The 21,035-nt window shown below is 44.2% G+C and overlaps 1 protein-coding gene across 1 annotated transcript in view; it reads right to left on the reverse strand.

Annotated features, from left to right (window-relative positions):
• Positions 1-21,035, reverse strand: part of usp10 (ubiquitin specific peptidase 10) — a 48,404-nt gene that overhangs the window by 4,680 nt on the left and 22,689 nt on the right. The window contains exons 2-14 of the mRNA XM_056278435.1: positions 17,051-17,119; positions 16,594-16,639; positions 16,146-16,205; positions 12,708-13,937; positions 9,469-9,560; positions 8,291-8,400; positions 8,083-8,141; positions 7,891-7,994; positions 7,335-7,434; positions 6,914-7,094; positions 3,067-3,232; positions 2,027-2,171; positions 611-676 (exon numbers count right to left, since the gene is read on the reverse strand). Coding sequence (XP_056134410.1) covers positions 611-676; positions 2,027-2,171; positions 3,067-3,232; positions 6,914-7,094; positions 7,335-7,434; positions 7,891-7,994; positions 8,083-8,141; positions 8,291-8,400; positions 9,469-9,560; positions 12,708-13,937; positions 16,146-16,205; positions 16,594-16,639; positions 17,051-17,119 — 2,428 coding nt within the window. The remainder of the gene's footprint in view (positions 1-610; positions 677-2,026; positions 2,172-3,066; positions 3,233-6,913; positions 7,095-7,334; positions 7,435-7,890; positions 7,995-8,082; positions 8,142-8,290; positions 8,401-9,468; positions 9,561-12,707; positions 13,938-16,145; positions 16,206-16,593; positions 16,640-17,050; positions 17,120-21,035) is intronic.

Genomic DNA, 21,035 nt, shown 5'->3' on the forward strand with positions numbered 1-21,035 from the left:
ACTGATTAGGGCCCTTAATGACAACTAAAGATCAGTGGATGTGGGAGCCAATTACATTGAGTGATGTTTAAAAATGAATTTATACTGACGCTGCTCACAAGAACGCTGAGCCATCTCAACAAGGCAGCAACATTAAGAGCTCAAACTGAACTGTTTATTATGCGTACATTTTTAACACATTCCAGGAATTGATATCCACTCTTTATTCCAGCTAATCAATCATAATTTGCATATCTGCCCTAAGTACAGCAGAGTCGTGCTGTTAGGCTATGACTGGATTACGGTGAGAAAAGGGCAGAATCATTTGAAGAGGCTCTATTTTGTGCGGATTATCATTTTGAAAACCATAAAAAGTAGGGTTATTAAATAACTCTTTATATTTATAATGATGCACAAAATACTTCATGACATGCTGAAAGGCAAACCAGATTTTTTGGGGCCCCAATACAGGTTTGACAGCCATCCTGAACTTATCTTGGAAATATTAAAGTCCAGCTGTGCAGAACTCTGGATCATGGGGGGGGATTTATGTCACAGAGACGAAGCTTTGCACACGAAAAGAAAAACATTTTCAGCACACTTAATACAGAGATGGACAAAAGATGAGTACCTGCGAAGAGCCGGTAGGTTCTTTGGCCTTTCACAACTTTGCTCCGCACTCCAGTAGACAAGAGATCTGGAAGAGAAAACAACATGAGGCCTCATCCACCGACAAAATGTGGTAAAAAAAAAAAAAATCACCATTCATAAACCATTAATGACTCTTCAGTTGTCGATATCTAACAATCCACTATGAACCTCTACCACTGTTAGAAGCTCCGTGCACAGGATTTCTAGATGGGATTCCAACAGGGAAGAAGGAATGCAAAGGATCCTTCACATATTCAATGTGTGACCTACTTGGCAAAGGAAACCAAAATAGTAAGGTTCAGAACCAGACGGGGATGTTGAGGATGGGGTTCTATAAATAACTCTGTTTGTATGCTGGTGTGGTTGCACATTTGTAAAGCAGCAGAACAAAACATGACTGATGGAGGTCTCAGCTATGTGACAGTTGACAAAGTTGTGTCCAATTTATTCATATTATCCAAAATCATAGTTACAGTTGGCCTCACAGCCACACCGTGAAAGGCTGGTAGACAAGTAAATTAAAAAGGATAACTTAACCCACCATAATTTCGGATGAGGAAAAACTACAAAGGAGAAAAACTGGAGCGTAATTTTACTACACGACGTCTTATCAGCAGACACGCACCATCGTCTCATTGAGCTACTGCCATAACTAATTATCAACTTTCTACAAGCTGTTTTGCCCTTAGCAGTGAGTCACAGGAAAAGTGTTAAGACAATGACTACTGCTCTCAATGTCTATCCATTCATCAATTATCCGAGCCGCTTATCCTGCTCTCAGGGTCGTGGGGATGCTGGAGCCTATCCCAGCAGTCATTGGGCGGCAGGTGGGGAGACACCCTGGACAGGCCGCCAGGCCATCACACATGGCCCACACACACACACACATTTCACACCTAGGGACAATGTAGTATGGCCGATTCACCTGACCTACATGTCTTTGGACTGTGGGAGGAAACCGGAGCACCCGGAGGAAACCCACCCAGACACGGGGAGAACGTGCAAACTCCACACAGAGGACGACCCGGGATGACCCCCAAGGTTGGACTACCCCGGGGCTCAAACCCAGGACCTTGTTGCTGTGAGGCAACCGCGCTAACCACTGCACCGCCCTGCTCTCAATGTGTGTTTTTTTTAAAAATACATCAACATTTTAGTCCAAAAAGAATCTTCTCGAGATCTGTCCTTAGATCTATCTGCAACGTTTGAAATGGTGACACATCGATTAACACCCTAGAGCAGCGTTTGACTCGGTGTACAGGCCGCTCTCCTGTCCTTCAGCTGTCTTTGTTGGCTGTGTGTTCTTCATCTAACTTTCCACAACTGAGCTGCAGAAATTAAGCAGGTACTGAGAGCATCGGACAGCAGAGTGGCGAGTCAGCGTGGAGGTTCATACCTTTGCTAATTTCCAGGTCAACAGGGTAATCAATGATCTTGACCAGTTTCTGGCAGCCTCCCGTCTTTTCGAACACAAATCTCTTGAGATGGAGCACCAGCACTGGTGGCAGTTCTTCCAGGGTCACTCTTCGACTGATCTCAATCTTGAGGGTATAGAGAGAACACAAAACCAAAAAGTGTAAGGAGAAAAACATGGTTTAGTAGGATAAAGACAATGGGCTGTAAAGCCTTCAAATAAAACCTATAAATGTATTTCTAAAAATGTCCACGAAAGTTTATTTCTACCCATGCACCAAATCCAAAATCCAACTCCATTGCTAATGTCAGACTTCTGGAGAAGAGCACAATTTGTCAGAAAGTTACAGGTTTGACGAAAGCTTTGATGCAACAGTTCATGAATCATGCTGTGAGCTTTTAAAGGCAGCAGAGACAGTCAGCCTGTGGTCAAAGCTTTACTGCCTCAGAAACAACAGAGTAATGACTTCAGACCAGCGATTGGTCTGTGTGTAAAACAATGCACAGTGAACGGCCCACTGAACAGCTGTGCTGCAGATGTTCCCCGTCACTAGCTGTAAACACAATGGAAACTCACTGTTCAACAACGTGGTTTTCAAACATATATTTTCTTTAGCACGGCCCTTCAAGACACCAAAAAGTAAACCTTGCTTTCATGTCCACAGACCAAGTCGTCAAGTATCTTTGGGAACATTCCACTTTAAGACCATTTATAATAATAACAAAAAAGTGAAACGTTCAACCAACGTGTACCACTCTAAGTTTCTGATTATAAGGGAGTACAACTGGGAAATAAACATTCTAGCTAAAAGCCAAGAAACTAAACTATATTTTAAGTGCTGTAAATGAGATTGGGGGGGGGGGGGGGACGTGTCCTGGTACCAGTATCATCCTTATGGTGTTTACAGAGAATCTCCCTAACCCCCTACTCCACCTATAAAGTAGTCAAATCACTGCTGTGGAAGACGTTGTTTTGTACTGAAAACTGAACATGGGGAGAAGAGGCTGCTGCTGCTGCTGTACCTCTTGCTTGGTTTTAGAGGTGTAGCCCTGGACTGACTCGCGTGCCACCAGTGTTTCCAGGGCGTCCTGGACAGTGCGGATCTTCTCTGACTGGATGTCCAGCTGGAGGGTGAAGAAGGGCTGCAGAGTGGCCGACTCCTTCGAGTTTTGTTGATACACCACCGATCTGACGAGGGAGCAAAACACAGATGGAGAAGGTCAAACACCTTAAAGATACTGGTTAAAAAGACAGGAAAAGGTCATTTGTAACTCTAACTTATCATTCTTAATCACTGTAAACTTCAGTAGACTCCAGGGTTTTTAACTTTACTCTACATTTTGAGCAATCTAAATACTTTTTTTTTTAAACCGTCCTTTGGCATTACATTAATTTGCCTTTCAAAGATGGAGTGAATTTAATTGGTGGATTCAAGCAGTGTTTTTACCCTTCAGTTTTCTTCACCTGATTGGTCTAACCTGAGAGGAAAGGAGGTTGCCTTACTGTCCCCTAAATCGCAGTTAACCACCTTCAAATTTTTCTTTCTTTCTTTTTTTTTTTAGGGGGGAATTTTCTTCCTTTTTCTCCCCAATTACCCCACTCTTCCAAGCCGTCCCGGTCTGTGCTCCACCCCCTCTGCTGATCCGGAGAGGCTTGCAGACTACCACGTGCCTCCTCTGATACATGTGGAGTCACCAGCGGTTTCTTTTCACCTGACAGTGAGGAGTTTCACCAGGGGGACGTAGCATATGGGAGGATCACGCCATTCCCCCCAGTTCCTCCTCCCCCCAAAACAGGCGCCCCGACCAACCAGAGGAGGCACTAGTGCAGCAACCAGGACACACACCCACATCCGGCTTCCCACCCGCAGACACAGCCAATTGTGTCTGTAGGGACGCCCGACCAAGCCGGAGGTAATACGGGGATTTGAACTGTAGATCCCCATGTTGGTAGGCAACAGAATAGACCGCCACAATACCCGGACACCCCCCACCCTCAAGTTTTGACATAAACTCAGTTTGAAAAAAGGAGTCGGCCCTACATAAAGAGTTGACCGAGGCTCAAAGTTGGAGTAGTGGCAGTAGTGCGATAGAACACTGGTTAGTAGTGATGCGGGGTCGGCCCACAACTCGCTGGTCCCACAGGTTGACCTGTGGGTCGGGCGGGTTCAGGGTAACTTACTAGAAAATATCATGGGTTCGGGCGGGCGGGCCAAAACGTGACAAAGTAGTACTCTTGAGAATAAGTTATAAATAACTTACAGAAACATTGTGTGCAATAAGTTAAGCTGTGCATTACAAGTCCACCCCCCCACCCCCAAACACACAGGCAAGCAAGCAGCTTCTTCATCAATTTGTGTTTGTGGTTTTGCTCAATTCATGTGTTTTAGAGTTGAGGGTTCACGTGAGAGTTTTTTCCTTAAATGGTAACCGTAGTGTTTGTTTACACCGCCAAAATGCTTTTTTTAGTCAGAAAGAAGAGGGGTGCGTGTGTGAGGGAGAGAAAGATATTGAGTGAGAGAGAGACAGTTCATGTCTTACTTGTTTTGCTGCTATTAAACAAGAACACCATTTGGAACAACTTGTCTGTTTATTTAGCAGCCTCATCCCAGACGCTGTCAGGCTGAGACACAATAGGCGATGTCTTGCGATCAGTGTGTTGTGCTGGGTAAACAGCCCAAACACAAAACAGCAAAACACTGCTCACTTTTCTGTAGCCTAGGCTAAATTTGGAGGTTTGCAGGTTGGGTTCGGGTAGGTAATCAGTGCATATCTTAGCGGGTCGGGCGGGGCAGATTGGCTCTCATAACGGGTTGGATGGGTGCGGGTATGAAAAAACCCTGACCCATACATCACTATTAGCATTGCTTTGGCAAACCAGCTATATCCAAGAGCTAATTCTTCACAGACAGAGAATCAGATATACAGAAACAGAGTATCTGTAATCCATCCATCCATTACCCAAACCGCTTATCCTGCTCTCAGGGATGCCGAAGCCTATCCCAGCAGAAGGGGAAACACCCTGGACAGGCCGCCAGGCCATCACAGGGCCCACACACGCACGCACGCACACACACACACACACACCCCTAGGGACAATTTAGTACAGCTGATTCATCTGAGCCCGAGGAGGAAACGCCAAGGGCGGTCTGACAGGATGCGGAAGCGGGGCGGGCTAAGCTAACTGCTAGCCCATGCAGACCAGCGGTTCCGACATTCATATTGGCTGGCGTTCGTTCCCTTGGCCAATATTTTTTTTGTTTAGTTTGGATACGTGTATTAGTTTGGATATGTGTGTGTTCTTGTAGTTTTTGGCTGTGTTTTTGTCTTTGTGTTGCACTGCTGTGGGCCGGGGGAAACAGCATGTCGTTTCATTTCATGTGCGCAGGTGCATGAAGTGAAATGTTATACTTAATTAGGGCTGTGTCATGTTGTAAACAGGGTATGGTGAGTGATAAAGTGACATTTTCGTTAGTGCGAGTTACAAAATCTGTCGACCCACAAGGTCAGAGCAGCAGCGGCGGTTTTGCAACCATGATTAAAGGAAAGCCCTGTGAGCAATAACTTCCTTATGAATCAGTGGATATGATAAAATCAAAAATTCCAAGGAATCCATCTAGTGGTTCAGGGCAGTTCAAGACCCCTGAATCACTGGATGGGGAGCAGGTCTAGACTGTACAAATCTAAATAACCTAGATCTGTTCTGCTGAAAATTAACAGGGGACACTTCTAGAGTAAAGATCCATTTTCTGGGACAGAAATAGTCAGAGTATTTCATAAATCTCCTTTGGGTGAGAAAATGTGTTCACTGAGAACTCCATTACACCTGCTATGACGAAGGGCCTTGGGTGCATTTACTGTGTAATGATACTCAGGTACCACATCTTAGTCTCATAAAGTCTCCAAAATGTACACAATGCACCAAATTTAAATCACAAGCCTTCATCGTGTCATTCGTCCAGCTCCAATCTGTCCTCTTTAACCTTGCACTTTAATCGCTCCCAGCATACCCCGATTACAATAGCTGATATAGGAACCCCTGAAAGGAAAAAACACCCAATATCCTGTCTGTTGCTGGGAGTAATGTTACACTGAACAGCTTTGAATTGGGGAAAATAATTTTTAAACTGCTGCAGTGATTCCCCAAATCCAACCAATTACTTTGACTGGAGGCTGAAAACGTCAGTGGAACGTAGCCAGGCCCAGTGGGCGCCCATTACACCACACTGTAAATGTACATCTCTGTCCTCAGTTTCTCTCTGGTTGCGAGATTCTGAGAAAACTGAGGGAACCAGTACAAACTGGGAGCGTGCCAGACCAGGACCTCATTGAGCATGTTATTTGGGCTGTCTACACCCTTGCAGGTTCTTCATTTTCGAACTTGTTTTTGATTCTTTATTTGTGAATATGTGCCCCCACGCCACGCTGTCGAGGCTGCTGACCGCAGCCAACCCACAAGGGCTGTTATTCTGAAGAGGTGCGGTGCTGGTCCAGAGAAAGTCTAGAGGCGGATGGTAGCACGCCTGTTTATGATGGCACCATGAACAGAGGCCGGAGCTCGGAGCCAGAAGCAATACGGTCAGGGCTGCCAGCCCAGGGGGCCAGGGAAGGGCTTTGCACTATGCTCTTCCAGTCCTCATGTATTAAGAGGCTCTGGAGAAACAGCCAATGAAAAGAAAAGCAAGGCCACCGCTGCCGCTGGTCATAGCAGAATGAAAAAATAAACAGTTGTGGCTGACCATCACCTTGGCTTTAGCAGACAAACAGGTCAGGTGTCTAACAAATCGAGGGGATTTCTCCAGACTTCAAACTAAAACAATCTTCATATTCAGAAGCCAATTATGACGTTTGTCACTGTCTATCAGTCTACCTGATGTGCCCTCCGAATATGTCAGTAATGGGTGTGCGGATGAAGTCAGCCTGGCGAGTGATGGACGTCTTGTTTCGGGGACCGACTTGCTCCCACTCATCCTCACTGCCCTCTTCCTCCTTATCAGCAGCGTCTTCTTCCAGACCTGGCTGGGATTCTGGACCGTTGGGAGTGGGAGCTTCTGTTGGATCAATACAGAGGGAAACTCAACAGCTGCATGAATTGACCTTAACACATATAGAACTAATTGAAAACGGACATGTACGTTGCATTAGTCAAACGCGTGGAAAACCAAGAGCATCCTACTTGAATAGAAAAGCCCCTTGAATAGATGCCCTTGTTTTTTAAGACACAAATATATCCATCATTATATTTTCTGCTTTGTGAGAAAACATCCTATTAACAGGGTGGTTCTACTCACTCTCTTCCTGAGGCGAGATTAGTTTTTTCAAAGCTAGCATCTCCTCGTGCAGTCCGTTCAGAGTGAAGCCAAGGTACTCCTCTGCGTCCTCTTGTCGACCCTGAGGAGTATGAAACACAATCATCAGCACTCATTAAGCCGCTGCTGCCAGGACAGAAAATCTAATAGCACTAATTCAACATTTGCACGCACTGACATGAGCAAGCATAAATATAGGCATGTTTCCAAAGTACGATAAGACAAGCACAAAGCTCCTTAGAATGCAAAAAAATCAGCCAAGGGATAATCGCCTCACTTAAGGGTTTTATAATTTCATTCAGAATAAGATGACTACTGACTAAGCACATCTTATGCATAGACTCCCTACAGTCTAGTTAACAAATAACTGTGGATTTTTCAGCATATGTGAAATGTGCAGTTTTGGAAAACGAGAACATTCCGTTCTTTGACAGCACGTGCATGAACATCTATTGAAAGACCGGATGGGAAAAGCAGACAACGCGTTGACACACTTCGTAGTGACTAATCTTTTGGAACCTGATACAACATAGCCTACCTTCTCAGAGAGACTGGACTTGATGAGGGTAAGGAGTCTATAGATGTAAGTTGGCTCAAATGGTACACCTGGTCGAATGTCTTTCATTATCTTATCGCCGACAGCTGTGGACAGTGATGAGACAAGTCATATCAGTAGAACTGACAGAAAATGAAATCAAACAACTTCTGGGATGCTTTTCAGACAGCTAACCTTGCTGTTTGGCTTTTGATGGCACAGGCATGTTGTTGAACTCATTCACAAGCCTTACACTGTAGGAAAGAGTCAAGCAGAGTTGTCACCAATCAAAAACACTTCCTGTGTAGAAGAATTGGGACCAGGATACTGTCCTTTGCATACACTTGAAGTTAACTACTACAAACAAAGGTTTGGTCTCATCAATGGGCTTGCAGTTACTTACAAGTTGTCTATCATGGGTGTGGAGGTGGATGGTCTCTGAGATTCAGTAAGCAGAGGAATGGATTTCATCAGGTGATACATTGGGGGGCACGCAATCAGGGCTTGCAGGGTCTGAGCACTCAAGAGTTAATGGAAAAAAACCGGTAATGCAGGAAGAGCAGAAATATTATATTTATCACCCGATTTAAACTGGAGAGTCATATAGGGGAATATCCAAACTGTATTGACTGTAAACCAAATCAATGTCATGCATACTTTCTTAATCTGCCAACTCAAAAGCTTCGAAGTTCAAACCTAGAATGTGGCAGTAGCAGAGGAGATCATTCAAGTAAACCGTGATTTGATACTTTGACATTTTGAATTTCTGTTGGTGATTATGTGAACTTGTCACCAAGAGGGCCAAGTTTCTACCTTGGTTCATCAGTTTCAGCAATAAGGCTTGGTAACAATTACTGAAACCATGCTTGTGGCTACTCATCTGACTCGCTTTCAATTAAGAACACTTTTTCCTGGTTTTCCTCCAATGTGATGAGTATCTGATCAAGATAAACATCCCTCCATTATCCAAACTGCTTATCCTGCTCTCAGGGTTGCGGGAATGCTGGAGCCTATCCCAGCAGTCATTGGGCGGCAGGTGGGGAGACATCCTGGACAGGCCGCCGGGCCATCACAGGGCCCACACACACATTCACACCTAGGAACAATTTAGTCCGGCCAATTTACCTGACCTACATGTCTTTGGACTGTGGGAGGAAACCAGAGCACCCGGAGGAAACCCACGCAGACACGGAGAGAACATGCAAACTCCACACAGAGGACGACCCCCAAGGTTGGACTACCCCGGGGCTCGAACCCAGGACCTCCTCCTTGTGATGTGACCATGCTAACCACTGCGCCGCCTATCAAGATAAACTAACTAACTAAAACTCAGTGTCACAGTAGTCTTTCAAGACACAAATTAAACTTGTGCCCCTCTCCATCAACTGGCACCACACACAAAGCCCTAAACAAAACAAATCAAACAATTGAATCTCTACCTCGGTTTTACAGTTGACAACTTAAAACCACATACTACTTACTAGCCACAACATCTTATCTTAGTCAGGAATATACTCAGTTTTAAAGGGTTATACACAAACCCCAACAAATAAAATTGCAGAAAACAACCTAAAAGGATACAGCGTTGATATAACACCAGTTTCCCTTGTTGATCAGTCCCCTTGGTTGTAAAGACACTGGTTTGTGTATCAACTTCACATTCTCAATAAGTTCTGGGAATACAACCAAAAGGAAAGTCTTCTTCAGAAGATATCTTTCATGCAACAATGACAGACATGAGAAACTTTGCCAAAACTTATTTGTAAATGCAAATACTTTCGTCCTACAACTCTACATACACTCATCAGTGAATCTAGTACAGTTACTTGATCACAGGTAGTTACAATCGCATGTCTCTTCTTCCACTCTTGCCTCATGTGAATGTGACACAATAAGACTGATTGAAACAGGAAGGAATTGCTGTACCACGTCTAGGAAGGGAGGATGTCATTCAAAACACAGCTCCCATGGTAACGTGGGCATCATTCAACACAGTCAATACACATGAAAAGTGGGAAAGCACCGCGGGGGGGGGGGGGGGTCACGAGATTTTAGCTCACTTAATCTTAAAGGTGCAGGATGAGGGGAAGCCCCGATTAGAAAAACTTTTCACTGACATTTACATCTACATCAATAAATACAAACATCAAAATAAATTCACATTTGCAAATTTGGTTAACTGAAAAAATAACTTTTCTAAACTAAGTTACCTGCTGTTTGAAATGAACAAGCCAATATGTGGTTTGAGGGAAATCTCCAATTGAGGTGGCAAAATGTCACCCTCTAATGGCAAGAAGGCGGCACTACAATAAAGACTTTTCCATTTTTTTTGCTTTGAAAAGTCCCAGTGATTTTTCCAGTAAAGGACAATCACTGAGCTGATTTCTGGTAAATATCCGATAGTGGTCGATGACTAATCAATCTGAAATAGTCCAAGGTGAAGCAGACACAAAGCTCCCTGGAACACAAGTGTGCTGGAAGGGGAAATGCTCAATTCCAAGAGAAAAATACGAGTCACTGTGCAGTTAGTTCACATTTTACACTAATACATATTGCTGCACACAATTATTACTGTGTATCACTCCTTGCTGGGTCACTTTTAACTGAAGTATGTATAAGTTTTGAGTTTACTGGCAACCATGGCCCCAAAGGAAATCACACAGGGTACGCCAACAGTCTTTCTGCTTCATATTCTGTAGTTGTACACTCGTAGGACGTCCCCGTTTTAAGGCTGCACTAAACTTCTGAAATCTGGCTTTAAGAGAAGCAGTCACAAGTGTTCACTAATGCATAGAAAACAGTTAATTATAGACACAATGCAAAATAACTATTGTGCTGGACTGCCAGTAGAGAATACTGCTGCTACTCTGAAATGCTAAAGGCGTCACAACTTGACCAGGAAAGGCCATTATTTCAAGTCATTTAGCAACAAATAAGATCTCAAACCTGTAAGTTGTCAAAACTTTCAACACAATACTGTCATATTGCTAACATGGAATGTGACTTTTTTTTTGGACCCCCCCCCCCCCTTTTCTCCCCAATTGCACCCGGCTAACCATCCCACCCTCTGAGCCGTCCCGGTCACTGCTCCACCCCCTCTGCTGATCCGGGGAGGGCTGAAGACTACCACATGCCTCCTCCGCTGCATGTGGAGTCGCCAGCTGTTCTTTTTTCTTTTCACCCGACAGTGAGGAGTTTCACCAGGGGGACGTAGCGTGTGGGAGGATCACGCTATTTCCCTCTCCCCTCCAAACAGGCGCCCCAACCGACCAGAGGAGACGTTAGTGCAGCGACCAGGACACATACCCACACCCGGTTTCCCACCCGCAGACATGGCCAATTGTGTCTATAGGGATGCCTGGCCAAGCTGGAGGTAACATGGGGATTCAAACCGGCGAGCCCCGTGTTGGTAGACAACGGAATAGATCGCTACGCTACCCGGACACCCAGAAGATAATTTTATGTAATTGTTTTAATACTCAACACCGCAACATGGCACAACACCTACCAACGTCTGACAGCTATCGTTTACTCGCTGTGTTGACCACGTTACCAGTCAAATCTGACTTTCAGAATGAGAAGGAAACTTCCAGTGATGGCTGGTGGCCACCAAAGTGTTTAAGAAAACAGGAGAAATCACCACCCACTCAAAAAGACCTTATACGTGGCTGGTGGTTATAATGTCTAACTGACCTTGTGTGAGGGATTGCTTCTGAAAATAATTAAAAACTCTGGGACGGTTGAATTTACACATCTACCCTTCACGGTTGAGGACTGTTGTTACAAGGCATTCTGCCAATAAGCCAGCTTTGTAAAATTGTTAAGATACCACTTTCTGACCCAAGTATGTTTCTCAGCCCCCATGTTTATTTTTAAAGAAACTGCACTCCCAAAAGAAAATAACAAAGGGTACTCCAACACCTTGTTTGTTCTTGCTTCATTTCCTATGGACCTGTACATCTATGGCTTCACCATTTAAAGGACAAGAACGCACCCTTCTTTAATGCTTTAAGAAAGGCAGTCATGACTGCCCCCACCCCCAGCAACCTCCTGATCAAGATTAAGGTAAGCCTTATCCTAATAGCATTTCAGCTCATTGTAAAACACATGGTTGTACAGAACTGCAATGCATTTTACAAACTGCCTACAGGAACATCGCTCAGTCTACAAAGCTCAAGCCTAATATTTCCTGGTTGAATTGCAAAGGCAACAAGTACCTCAATATTTTACAGCTATTCTATGTACACTACCGCCACCTAGCGATCACTGATTCACCTCTACATTAATGCAAAATTCACAAGAGGCTCCTTGGGGCAAGCCAATAGTGCATAGTAATTTTTACATACCCAAAATAATGGTTCAAATACACATTATTTTATGTAATTTGGGAACAAAATATCTCTTCTAATGCGCAAAAACTTTTGACTTTTTAAAAATTATTGTCACTCAACACGGGAAATCTCACCCGGCCCGGACACGGAAAGGATTGACAGATTGATAGCTCTTTCTCGATTCTGTGGGTGGTGGTGCATGGCCGTTCTTAGTTGGTGGAGTGATTTGTCTGGATGGATGTTTCCCAAAAAAAAAAAAAAACCCTTTGTTTTTAAAATCTCTCCCATTTCTTGAGGCCAGTAGGGGATGCACAACCACCTCAATATTGCCACCAAGTGGACAGTGAGACAAATACAAAAAGCATTGGTGAACTCAACTGGTTGCTTGCCTACAAAACACATCTTGAAAAATAAAGGTGAAAAAAATAAAACATCCTAGGCAGAATGAGCTGTTATGGAGGAGTTATTGTGGTTGACTTCATACACTACCTGCCAGTTTAGGGGCCATAGGATCCTCTGATACATGGACAGGGCTTTCTTTTACCTCCCCAGCTTTCTCAGACTGCTCTGGCAGAGTGGGAGAGGGGGGCACAACTTCTACAACATTTTTTACCTCCACAAAGGCCTGTGGGCCCCCAGGCAGAGGCTTGGAGTTATGGAAAAGACTTGCCCAGGATTTGGGGAGGTTGGCAGTAGGTGCAGCTGGAAGTGCAGATGTGTTAGCCTGCTCTACAACTACTGACTGGGCCAAAGAGTCTGCAGGGACCTGCTGAGCCTGATCCCCGGCTTCACAGTCCTCTTTGTGTCCATCTGCACTGACAGCAGCATCGGGCTCTGCTAGCCCATTGGCCACTTCACTGTCCCCCTCCTCCTCTGACTCCTGTTCAGTAGTAGCAGTGGTGGCAGGGGGGCTGGCCACAGCAGCTGGGGGAGGAAGAGGGGATTTGGAGCAGGGGCTGTGCGCACCGCTACCCAGAAGTTCGGGGCTCTGTCGAGCCAAATGTTCTGGCTGCTGATCTACAGTCCTGGGCCCCTCTGTCATCCCACTGCTTTGAGAGGAGGATGAGGAAGAGGAAGTTGCATTGTTGCCATCTGATATAGAGGCAGCTACGCTCACAAGGTCCAAAGAGGAGTCATCAGGGCTAACGCAAGTCCTCTGATTGACAGCTGATGTGGAAGTAAAAGTGGCTGCCACAACTGTAGCCATTGATGTTGCCATGGAGATGGGAGCAGGGGTGGAAAGTTCAGATGTCGACAATGCCTTGCCAACCACATCCTCGGTGCCGTGGTGAGGGGCACCAACTGCATGTCCGTTCACTAGCCCTGCCACAGGCATCCCATCTACAACGGGTCCACCACCGCCGCCAGCTGACCCTTCCAGGTAATTGTAGTATCCCGGCGGTCGCTTTTTCTTTTTCTTCCTCTCCCGCTGTCCTGCACTGCCAGGAGCCCCGTCCATGTCCTGACAGGCCTGGTGATTGTCAACAGCAGAAGTCTCAGAGTTGGGGCAACCCAGGGAATTGAAGTGGCCTCCGTCAGGAACATCAGGTGCCGGAGGAGCCGTCTGCTGGGTCTTTTGGGCCGGCTGGCAGCCCAAGATGAACTCAGGAGCTTGGGGGTTGAGGGTGCTGGACACTTTGTAGAGAGAGTCCTTCACTCCAATAGGCTCAGAGTCCATCACCTCGCCCACACCAAACTCAATGTGCTGGTAGTCTTCTGCTGCAAACAACATCACTTCAGTCAGTTCAAAGCAAATACACACACGCACAAGCACACACACACACACACACACACACACACACACACACACACACACACACACAAAAGATCTCTTTATATATTATATACTATGCTGTGATCGACATGAAACAAGGGTTTCTCAATTAACATTCACAACAGTCATGAGACCGTTTGACAATGCTGGGCATAATTTGGGGGGTGGGGGGGTGGGGTCCTTCAATTAACTTTTTTTTTAATTCAAGTTACTATGTTTACATTTGTACAAAGCTGCATTGTTTCTGGTTTTACATAAATACCAGGAATATTTGGAACCATTTTGAATTTGTTATACTTACACTTAACCTTGCCCATCAGGTAGAGAGGGAAGTGTAATCATGTGTGGAGTTCAATTCAATTTGTATGATTACCATTTTTATTCTTGTCAACCACTAGCCATTAATCTTTATCATCATACTCAGAATGATTTAGCAGGAGTGTGCACATCTTCAAGTCAAAATTTTCATCAAATGCTAAGGCTGTACCATAGTGTGTTCAGATTTTACGGTCAATGTCCAATCCTACTGTAAAATCTAGTCCAGCGGTGGCTAACCGTGTGCCATGGAGAGCCATGTGTATGCAGGTTTTCATTCCAGCCCGGCTCCACACCAGCTGATTTCACCGACACATTCTTCTTCTTTGGTTGAAGGTTGCTAACCAGTGAAATCACCTGGTGTGGAGTCCGGCTGGAATGAAAACCTGCACACACACATGGCTCTCCGTGGCACATGGTTAGCCATCGCTGATCTAGTAGTACAACCACCGGTAGAAGTTATTCATTCTTTATAAAGAAATGTAACTGGAAGAAACTCCCTAGGAATTAATTTGATAAACAGCTTATAACATAAACATAACATTTCTGGCACAAAAATCTGTGTCATTGGACATCTTTAATGCACCTTAAATTTGCTTTTAACAAAGGACACCAAGGACACAAAAGTGGGAAGCATACTGATAACCAAACAAACATTACTCATCACTTGGTTGTACTTTACACTGCATAGTGTCTAATCAGAAAAATACTATGCTTTAAGAGTTGCCCGGTGAAAAAGTGAAAAAAGGGGAAACATTAGTAAGTGCAAATCAAAAACAAAAATCATCCAAGAGCCTTTCCATCTGATGCAGATGAACAGATCACCCGCATCCCCCTCAACCGCAAACCCTGAGGTAGTGCAAAACAAGGCTACGGTCATGTTCACACTATTTCACCTTTTTCTTTCCTTCTTTCTTTTTTTGTTGATACAAACTTCCATTCAATTAAAAAGGGAAAGGGCATTAAGTGGATGGAAAGCATTTCAAAAAATGCAGTGCATTCTGGGTTTAGAAAAGTTCAAATGTTCAAATCAATACTCAGACTATACACGTTTTTTTTTTTAACCAATCCCAAATAATTCCTTCTTGAAAGGTTTGATATTTCAAAGGCAGCTACTATTTACAACAGTAACGTACACAACGAATAGGAATTAAAAGAAATTGGTATAAATTTGGTTGCCATTGTTGGCTAGTTTTCAGAAATTCCTACTGTAAAGAGTGATTATCTGAGTACGGGTGACGAGGTAAGGGACTTAACTGTCACGCTTGTCATCATGGGCCGGTTCTGCGCACATAGTGGAAGTTCTGCTACCCTTTTTTTTTTCATTTTAGTGGCACAAAATGCCATTAAGGTAGAAAAAAAAATCCTTCACAAAAAAAGTGGATAGTGTGAACAAGGCCAAAGAGGGTATAAAGATGCATTGATTATTTCTTTTATTAGAGGTTAGAAGGTCCTGTTAGTGATCTATCACTGGAGATTTAAAATGCAGTCTGGTATAAAGTGTGAACTACATCCAAACTAAACTGATTAAACTGTACATGGATGTTAGCGAACAAATCTGGGAAAAACATAAATAAATCACTGCCTTTCTTTGTGATGGACTGCTCACTTCATACAAAAATCTGAACATATTTTGGAGCTGAGCCCTGCTGTGTTGTAAATGCATTATATGCAAAGGAGAATATCAGAGCATGCAAAGCTCTACAGATGTCAAACAGGCAAGGGAAAGAACACAGGGGCAAAGTTTAGAAAGCCACCAGTTTGTAAGCCTGGTTTGAGTTCTTGAGCAAAAAGTTCACCAGCGAGTCAAGCCACAGAGCCTCAGACCCCAAACTCACCACAAACCTGCCGTCTCATTGACTCCATAATGTAAGGTACAGCAGGAGTGCAGTAACTTCCTGAATAATCAATACAAATCAAGGTAAGGATTATGTGTCATGTGCAATAGAGAGGTGGCAATATTACCTTATTTTGGTGGCTCTCAGTTTCAAGCATAATAAACCTCAATCAATCCTTACATATACGTATGACTAAACAAAAAGCCAAATCTACTGGATTTTTCACTCATATCTGAAACATGGGGAATGGAGCTCTCTGCCAAAAAAAGGCCCGCCGGACCTGGACTCACCTCAGGCCTCAAGTTCTGCTTTAAGAAACATCTGTGATAATCTTATAAGAGCATGAATTTAAATCTGCACCCTAAATGGGGCAGGGAAGTTTAGCATTGATCATTTTATCATGAGGGAAATAAATAGACTATACACTGTATATTTGCAATGGACTTACCTGAAGACTGGCTGACGCAGGAGACTTTGTCATTGAACGGAGGAAGCTGCAAGAATAACAAAAAGATTAGTCTTGGGGATATAAAAAAAAAAAGGCATGTCATAAATTTAGCTCTGAAAAGCAATTTTGACTGTCCACCTACAGTGCACACACATTTTGAAGTTATCAGCCAGAGTGGTGTGCAAAAATAAGTATATTTCAAACAATTATGAAACTGCATTTTAGGACTTGTTTTAAGGCTGTGTTGTTCATTGTAGTTAACCCCCCCCCCCCCCCCGATTTATCTTTGCTTATTGGGCTTAGGTTGTATTTTTGGCATTTTCTTAAGAATTATTTCATTCACAGTTGTTTATTTAATGCCTTTTGCCTAAGGGATAAAAAACTGAAAAGGTGATAATCTTGTGGGGGCAGCGTCTGAGTTTGTCTAAACTTACTGATTCCAAGTACACTTCCTTACCTCAACATAGGAGCGTGGAGTCACAAAGAACTGATTGATCTCATCAGGGCTGAACTCCCCAAAGATGTACTGTGGGAAGGAACACAAACATAAAAATAAAGGGAATGTATTGTGAGAAACTCACATTCATTCATTCATCATCAGCCGCTTCTCCGGGGTCGGGCCGCAGTGGCAACAAGCTAAGTAGGGCACTCCCGACGTCCCTCTCCCCAGCAATGCCCTCCAGCTCCTCCCGGGGGATCCCAAGGCATTCCCAGAGCAGACTGGACATGTAGTCCCTCCGGTGAGTTCTGGGTCTACCCCGGGGTCTCCTCCCAGTTGGATGTGCCTGGAAAACCTCCAAAGGAAGGCACCCAGGAGCATCCTAATCAGATGCCCGAACCACCTCAACTGGCTCCTTTCCACATGAAGGAGCAGCGGCTCTACTCTGAGCTCCCTCTGGATGTCCGAGCTCCTCACCCTATCTCTAAGGCTGAGCCCAGACACCCTACGGAGGAAACTCATTTCAGCCGCTTGTATCCACGATCTCACCCTTTCAGCGACTACCCAAAGCTCATGACTATAAGTGAGAAACTATTCCACAAAATCTGTGGCATTTACTAATTCATTGTCTTTACTGATGCAGAACAACGCCACAATCTAAACAGAGAAGAATTTTGGAAACCCATTTAAAATGAAGACCTAGAAATGAAGACTCTTCCAGCTGTGACAGGAAAAAAAAGCATTGAATCACGGGCTGCTCGTGAAAAAGCCTTCTACTTCACATTTGGTGGATAGCACCACTGGAACTGCTGGTTCAAATGCTCTTGGAGGAGTTGGCCAACAGCTGACCAAGAACGCTGTATTGATTTATGCAAAAGTAAAAGAACAACCAGGAAAAGTGATGAGTCACGCAGTCGGACCGAAATGACTCCCCACGGTCACCTTCTGGTTCAAACAGGGCAACCCGGCTGGCTTTACTTAGAACGCAGAGCAATTTGAGAGACAGATCACAAATTAGTAAATAACTGGAATGAATGACTATCAGTAAGGTACTCACCCTATTGGTGTCATCTTTTAAGGAGTTACAAGATTTGAACAGGGCATGGTATTTGCTTGGAGAATGTACATAGAAGACTGCTCAGAGACCTTTAGTGTGATGCACTTGTGAGCCCAGAATCCAATGAATCCGAGCAGGGATTACCCCCTGCTAGCTAAAGAAAGATCCTTACTGTCTTCCTGTTGTTTGAATTCTGTAGCAGAAACACATCACTAGCAGCTACGCTCAATGACCTGAAGTAACAGCATTAACAAGGGCATGTTTGCCACAATGAGCATTGCAACATTTGATTAAAATGTAATTTAAAGGTTGATCATCACTCACCGTTTCACCACATTAAACACAAACGTGCATTAATGAGTCAAAAGCATTTGAGGGGTGAAAATGTCAACATGCAACCCACAAAGTTGGCCAGACCTTAGCAGGGGGACACTGCTCGAGTGAGCCCATGGTTTGCCCCATATTGCTTGGTGAGGATAACCTGCTTTCCTGTTGGCTATAATTAACTTAATCTCAGCTAAACTGCAATACGACAGTTCCACCACTTGCCGCCTTATTTACAGTAAAATGGAGAGTTCCTCCAAGTTCTGCCCCAGTTAGCGGTTTGGGTTTTAATGGAAATTTAGTCAATCAATAGTGTATTAAATGCATGTAGAAGACAACACACTTAACACATCATCAGTAAGCAGAAGTGTTTTTTTCATGCCTGAAGTTCTATGAGTAACGTGTACAGTAAAATATATTGTTTTTAAACGGGGGCGTCACCACCACTGGGGAAAAGGTGAAATGAACTCACTAGTTGTGCAGTTAATCCTTCTAGCGCATTAGACAGTGGGACATGAAGGGGGAGGGGGCACAGAGAAAAGAAAGTGCAGCTCAAGCATATGTAACTCTTTCCAAACAAGGCCCCACACAAGGGCCCACAATGCTGAAATGGCACTACAAGCGACAAAAAGGCAGCCATAATCCAATGGTCTCAGGACAGCTAATACACCACAACAGGAAGAATGTCCCTTTGCCTCTTTCTGCAGGCGTGCCACACGTACCACACTAAGCTTCCCTTGCTGTTCATTTGGACCGAGGATTACGGCAAATTAGCCATCTGTATGATTTCAACTCACTCCAGTGACGACTAGGGCTGTCCCGAATACCATTTTTTGGGCTCCGAAGCTTCGGTAGTAATCAACGGTGACTACTCGGAGCTTCGGAGGGGGGGGGGGGCATAACTCGTGAAGGAGTCTGCCAGACATTTCTCTGTTGTTGGCCGAGATGGACGGCATAGCGGTGCAACACGTGTCTTTCGGTTTAAGTAAAGCTATTAATTGTTAAGGATTCGGTTATTCTACAGTATTGTTGTTTGTATTGTTATTTGTTAATAAGCACATCGTCCAAAAGGTTTGGTGTGTTTTACGCATGTTTGCAATCCTGAGGGATTTGGTTGAACGAGGTCCTATCTGTGCACTTTTTGTGACATTACAGTTTGACAATTTTTTTCTTATTGTGGATGAATCATAGACCTACATAAATGCTCATTTTAATAGGCTCTGAATCTGAGACGCCCAAGAAAGCGATGTGAAACAGAAGCACAGAAACAGCATACTAGCTCCGACAAATTTAAGATTTATATTTGTAAGATAGGTGTCTCCCCGCCTGCCGCCCAATGACTGCTGGGATAGGCTCCAGCATCCCCGCGATCCTGAGAGCAGGATGAGCGGTTTGGATACTGGAATGGAATTATATTTATTTATCATTTCTGTCATTTTCCAGCACTCGCATACGTTGAAATGAAATCTGTCCTCCGCATTTAACCCTTCCTCTACACTAGGAGCAGTGGGCGGGGCCAACTTCAGTCCCACATTCCTATACACTATGAGCAGTGGGCGGGGCCAACTTCAGTCCCACATTCCTATACACTATGAGCAGTGGGCGGGGCCAACTTCAGTCCCACATTCCTATACACTATGAGCAGTGGGCGGGGCCAACTTCAGTCCCACATTCCTATACACTATGAGCAGTGGGCGGGGCCAACTCCAGTTCCACATTCCTATACACTATGAGCAGTGGGCGGGGCCAACTCCAGTTCCACATTCCATCAGCCGTTAGCCGAAGTCTATAACGTTTTACAACCTGAACCCAACAAGAGTCAAACAGAGATACAAAACATGCTTATTTCTGTTATAACAACAATACTTTTAATGAGATAGCTGTAACAGTAGGCTTAAGTGTAGTACTCCAACATTTTTCTGTCAATGAATGAACTGTAATAAATAGAACAGGCAGCACAATTATAATAACAGCAGCGCACATTTCAATAAACGAACAATTTAAATGAAAAATAAATGAATAGCCTTGTATTGAATAAAATTAACAGTAATAAATAGAACAAGGTAGGTAGCGCAATTACCGCAGTTATGGTAACAGCAGCGCAGCACTAATTTTAACAAACAACTTCTTTCCAAACATTCAAATAAAAATAAATGAAAAGCTACTCGCTTGTGATTTGGAATGGCGAAGGCATCCGCCGCTTCTCCAAGCTGTTGTGCTATGTTGACTCCCGTACGGCTCACCTCTGTTACTTTGGTTTCCGATACAAAGGCACAGAGTTCCCACTCCTGGGTTATAAAGGGACAGGTGACAGCCATGTATGCCTCCATACTCACCCAGGTCCAGATGTCCGTTGTGAAACTTTAAGGCAGTTGAGTTTTCAACGAGTTAAAATTTGGTTTCTCACACTGCTGTACTTCAGAAACAGGGTGTGAGAAATACAGGAGCGTTGGGGTACACTAATCAGGCTCCATCTTCATTAACTTTCTGAAGCCTTCAACTACATTAATGGGTCTCATCTCCATAGCGATGAACTGTACTATGGAATCTGTTATGTCTCTCTTTCTCTTCCCCCGTTACTGGTTTTTGGAACTGTAGGGTCTGTTGTGTAGTTTGGGTGTG

This window comes from Lampris incognitus, chromosome 4, assembly GCF_029633865.1.
Source record: "Lampris incognitus isolate fLamInc1 chromosome 4, fLamInc1.hap2, whole genome shotgun sequence".
Taxonomy (NCBI): Eukaryota; Metazoa; Chordata; class Actinopteri; order Lampriformes; family Lampridae; genus Lampris; species Lampris incognitus.